We start from the raw sequence: 4,259 nt of genomic DNA, 5'->3' as shown, positions 1-4,259 counted from the left end.
TTATTTATATGTTGAACAGATGACGTGGATTCAAAAATTGCCTTTTTCGAAAGTTCCGGGAACCGCTGTCCACACTGCTTTTTCTGGCTCTCAATATGGCATTTTCTGCATAAACTGGAGATTTTGTCATTGAATTAAAATGCAACGAAAGGAGTTTTTTTTTATTTAATGCAAGCTATTCAATTACTAGTTGTAAGAAACCATAGAAAAAAGTATTTTAACATTGCACCCAAATCCAACTTGACTAAAAAGAATAAAAAAGCTAAAAAAGTGTCTTCTTTTGGAGCTCCTATTTGGACTCAATATTGCGTCTTTTAATGTTAATTTTTCAGTCAAAGACAGTGCTTGCTATAAAGTAATTTGTCGCCCTGCTTAACTGGTCTGAAACGCGAAAGTTTTCTAAGTTTTTTTTTCTTTTTTTTCAGCTTCATAAAGTTTATTAATGTTTTTCACCAAAAAAAAATATTTTCTTCGAGTTCAGAGGCTGCTTTATCCAAAATGATATTTGTACATATGCCAGACATGAAAAAAATTGCCGTGTCTACTTTGCCATAGGATGACCTCATAGAGATATCGACGAGGTCCAACCCGAGGAGAGAACGATGACATTGGTTAGTCATTTTGCGGTAAACAGCAAAGGCGTCAGCAAATAGCTCTATAGGAGTCTGAATGCCGGCGGAAACATCATCAATATATATGAAGAAAAAAAAATGGGCCCAAACAGAACCCTTAGGGACCTTATACTTCCCAGGAGATATAAATAAGGCATCATCATTACCTGCTACAAACTGGTTACGGTTAGTGAAAAATCATTTAATGTATTTAATGACGTTAGGGTCAATACTTGAGGTGTCGATGTAGGCAGGAGGAATTGATTTGGTACCTTGGTGAAACGCTTTCGTGGAGTCGAGAAATATGCAGTTGAAAAATGATACATGATCAAGACCTGAGGTTACGTGCTGAGTAGAGGAAAGCAGTGGCCATTCACAAGAATAATGTTTCAGAAAACCTTGCTGAAATGGTCTAAAATATGAATTTGACTGGATAAATGACACGAGGTTAAGATAGATGACAAGTTCTAACATTTTACACAGGATGCTCGTTAACAAAATGTGTCTATATCTGATGGGAGATTGACTATTGCCGGACTTGTGAAGAGGAACCGTCTTCACCACCTTTCAATCATATGGCACTGTGGAGTCATTGGAAAGAGCTTGTGGTTACGTCATTGTGGCACTGCGTGTACACAATGTTCCGAAAATGACTACGAAATGACGTCGTCTAGCACAGAACAACGTTCTTCATTGTGCATGACGTGATCACTTGAATCCACAATATATACGATATTTTTCTTATAAGGTTCTATAATCTTTCAAAATTATGACGGGCTACACACGTGAATAGATGGAAGCGTATTGTTAACAGAAGTGTGCTTGGACACCTTGATAGCAATGCGGCAAGCAGACACGTTTTCTTGGCATACACACCAACGCGCGAGAATGTTTCTTCGCTTTGCTAGACGGAACAGCCGCCTTTTTTTTGAGAGCAGCATTTTTAGGGCGATAGTAAACCACGGGGAACATTTGTTTTTGACGGAGTTTGTACAAAGCGGAACTTATCCGCGAATCAAGGGCGCTACCTTGTTTTAAAATATGCTCCAGTTATGTACAACTGTGGGATCGAAGACGCCAGGTACAAAACTTTAAAGAAATATTTCAAATTATTTATCTATTAAAGTGTAATCTTGTTCTTTTGGGATCTCTGATTTTCTTAAACTTGGTAATTTGACGGGAAACTCGCCCCGTCAAAGGGTGTGCATGGAGCAATGGTCGCTTAATTAAATGAAAATATAACCGTGAGCGGACAAGGTCTGGTGCCGTGGTAAGAATCAAGTCTAGTACATTTGACGATGTAGTACCACCTCTGCCGGGTTCAGTGACAAGGTGAGCGAAGTTAAAATCGAAGCATCGAAGCATGCGTCCATATGCTCTCCTAAACAATCGGTAAATTATAAAAGTTTCCATTACGGTGTTCCTTCATTAAGCACGAATGAATAGCTAGAGCGTCTTTCAAGGTATCATGGTTTCCATTTTATTACGGTGCTGAAGCCCACCAAAATAAGAAAAGAATTTGCTATTTCTTCTATCTCACTCCATTCGTGAGTATGGTTGAAGAACACGCTTATATCTTAAATTGCAAGTCGGATATTTATGTTGATGTTTATGAGTACTAGAAGGAACGCGAAACGTTCAGAGAAACTCCAAAACATTGTACTTATTTCAAATACTTATGCGTTTTTTTATTATTTCAAGCAAGAGTAGCCGCGCCTCTCAGACTCTGTGGTGAGGGTAGTGGGTGCGAGGGTACAGAGGATGCGAACGGCAGGGCAGACCCAAGCGACGCCTTGCCTCACAGCGATGAATCTTCCTGGCGACCACACCGTACTCTGAAACCTCGTCTTCGTCTTGACCTGCTGAGTCGACTTCCTCTTCTTCTTCTCCGTCTGCGGCGACTTCTTCCGCGTCTTCACCCTGGTCTTCTACTGCTCCCACATCATCTTCGCTTCCGTACAAGGGGTACCCCCACCTGCGCGCGGGCCGCCTTCTTACGTGGGGGTAGTGACCGTGATGGTGTCTCCGGTGGTGGTACCCTGCGGCTTCATCTGCAAGCATAATGCATATTCGAATACTACTTTTATGCTCTGCTAACGACCAGGTACAACACCTCCCATTTTAATTTATATGAAGCGCCTTGTGAGACCATTTCGTCTTGCCTAGAAGCGGCAGACAATATATCAGTATTCTGAAGAAACGTAATTTTAGCATGAATCTTCAGGAGCATAAATATAGGTTTGAACCCAATAGCGCTCATTTTTTCATGGAGATCATGTTTCGAAGTCTAAGGCAGAAAGAATCACGACAAGCCAAATGCATGCTGCAGTCTCATAGGGTTTTGAAAGTTTTTTTCCGATTCTGCTATGTTTACAGTTCTAAATAAAACGGCTCAAAGGCCTTCTCTCACCGTCAGGTGCCACTTGAGATTCCCTAAAACGAAGGAGGCGTTTTTCGTTAAAAAAACGTAAATGTAGCTAATTCGGAATCAAGCAATGTAATCGAATACTTCCTATACTTACTCGTCGGAGCAGTCTGAAAAAAGAAGCAGCCGAAATAATTAGACTATGAAAATGTTTAAAAAACGTGGCCTAACTGTATCTGCTAAGTGGGTACTTACAGACTGCAACCAATAAAGTAAGGAATATCAGCGAAAGAAGCAGCTTCATGATGTCTGAAAGCAAAACAAATGTACGGGCAGATAAAGCAATGCATTCCTACGTTTTTACACTAATTTTTTCATACCAGGCTCGTCAATTTACATTAGACATCTGTGGCTTCTTTGTTTGCTTCTCGTTATACCTCTATGTCGTTTAAATATTTTCTCAATAGGCCACGTGGAACGCTAGTCCTGATAATGGCTAGGAGTGACTTTGTTCGATAGAATTAACAGTTTTGCTTACGTGCTATTGTCCTGGCATTCGAAGGGAAAAAATGCAGGGGCTTAACTTCGGTTAATAATATTCTTAGGATAACAGGAATATAATTTTGAATGACTGTCAAGTGACAGTCCCTACCAGGGAAGAAACCTCAAAAGGCAAACCAGAAAAAAAGGTTAATACTACATTTAAATACAAGCAGTGCACTGAAGGTGATTTCACCTTCACGTTTAGTATAATTTCGAGAAATGCAATTACTCACGGAAGTCGACGGATTTCTAACTGATAGGAATATGCCTTCTATTGATTCCCTTGGGCTTTTATACAATTTGTCATAGTATCATGTGACTCAAGTCTGCCAACCAAAAATCGATCAATATTTTCGTGCAATTTGTGAGTGGAAAGTAGCACATCCAGGTTGGCGTTCTCTCACACGCTGGCAGGTTCCGCGTTGCAAGAGATAAGCCAACGATGCTTACACAAGAGCACAAATAAAAAACGCAACCCTTTCGTGAATATATTTCATTTGTACACAAACACTGCACTTTCTTATCGATACTCCCGGCTTTGCTATATACAAAAGACACTTAGTGAAATGTGCAAATAAATATATTGGAAGTAACCCCGTGCCAAGCTTCTTCGCCGATCTCATGTTTTCTAGCTTCGGAAATTGTCAATAATGCACAATGCCGTATGGGACGCTGAACAGACACATGATGTTTGTTACAGACGGCTGGCTTGCAGGGCAGCTCTCGCACTGCCACCGTTT

General features: G+C 40.5%; 1 protein-coding gene across 1 annotated transcript; it reads right to left on the bottom strand.

The window, feature by feature from the left end:
- Window positions 1-2,273: 2,273 nt before the first annotated feature.
- Window positions 2,274-3,794, bottom strand: LOC115328010. The gene is made up of 5 exons (XM_029989083.2): window positions 3,753-3,794; window positions 3,232-3,285; window positions 3,134-3,146; window positions 3,022-3,044; window positions 2,274-2,662 (listed from the first exon to the last, which is right to left on the bottom strand). Exons 2-5 carry the CDS (start codon window positions 3,278-3,280, stop codon window positions 2,331-2,333), a joined length of 417 nt encoding a protein of 138 aa, XP_029844943.2. The 5' UTR covers window positions 3,281-3,285; window positions 3,753-3,794; the 3' UTR covers window positions 2,274-2,330.
- Between the last annotated feature and the right edge of the window lie 465 nt (window positions 3,795-4,259).

The sequence above is a fragment of the Ixodes scapularis genome, unplaced genomic scaffold (genome assembly GCF_016920785.2).
Source record: "Ixodes scapularis isolate PalLabHiFi unplaced genomic scaffold, ASM1692078v2 PGA_scaffold5__190_contigs__length_132052651, whole genome shotgun sequence".
NCBI lineage: Eukaryota > Metazoa > Arthropoda > Arachnida > Ixodida > Ixodidae > Ixodes > Ixodes scapularis.
The sequence above is the reverse complement of the archived record's forward strand: the minus strand, read 5'-3'. Positions and strand labels throughout refer to the sequence as shown.

Bases quoted from the DNA above. Each gene is read 5' to 3' on its own strand.
- LOC115328010 (XM_029989083.2), bottom strand. From the start codon at position 3,280: ATGAAGCTGCTTCTTTCGCTGATATTCCTTACTTTATTGGTTGCAGTC. The intron at 2,663-3,021 runs GTGAGAGAAGGC...TTATGCTTGCAG, and splicing joins ATCTCAAGTGGCACCTGACG to ATGAAGCCGCAGGGTACCAC.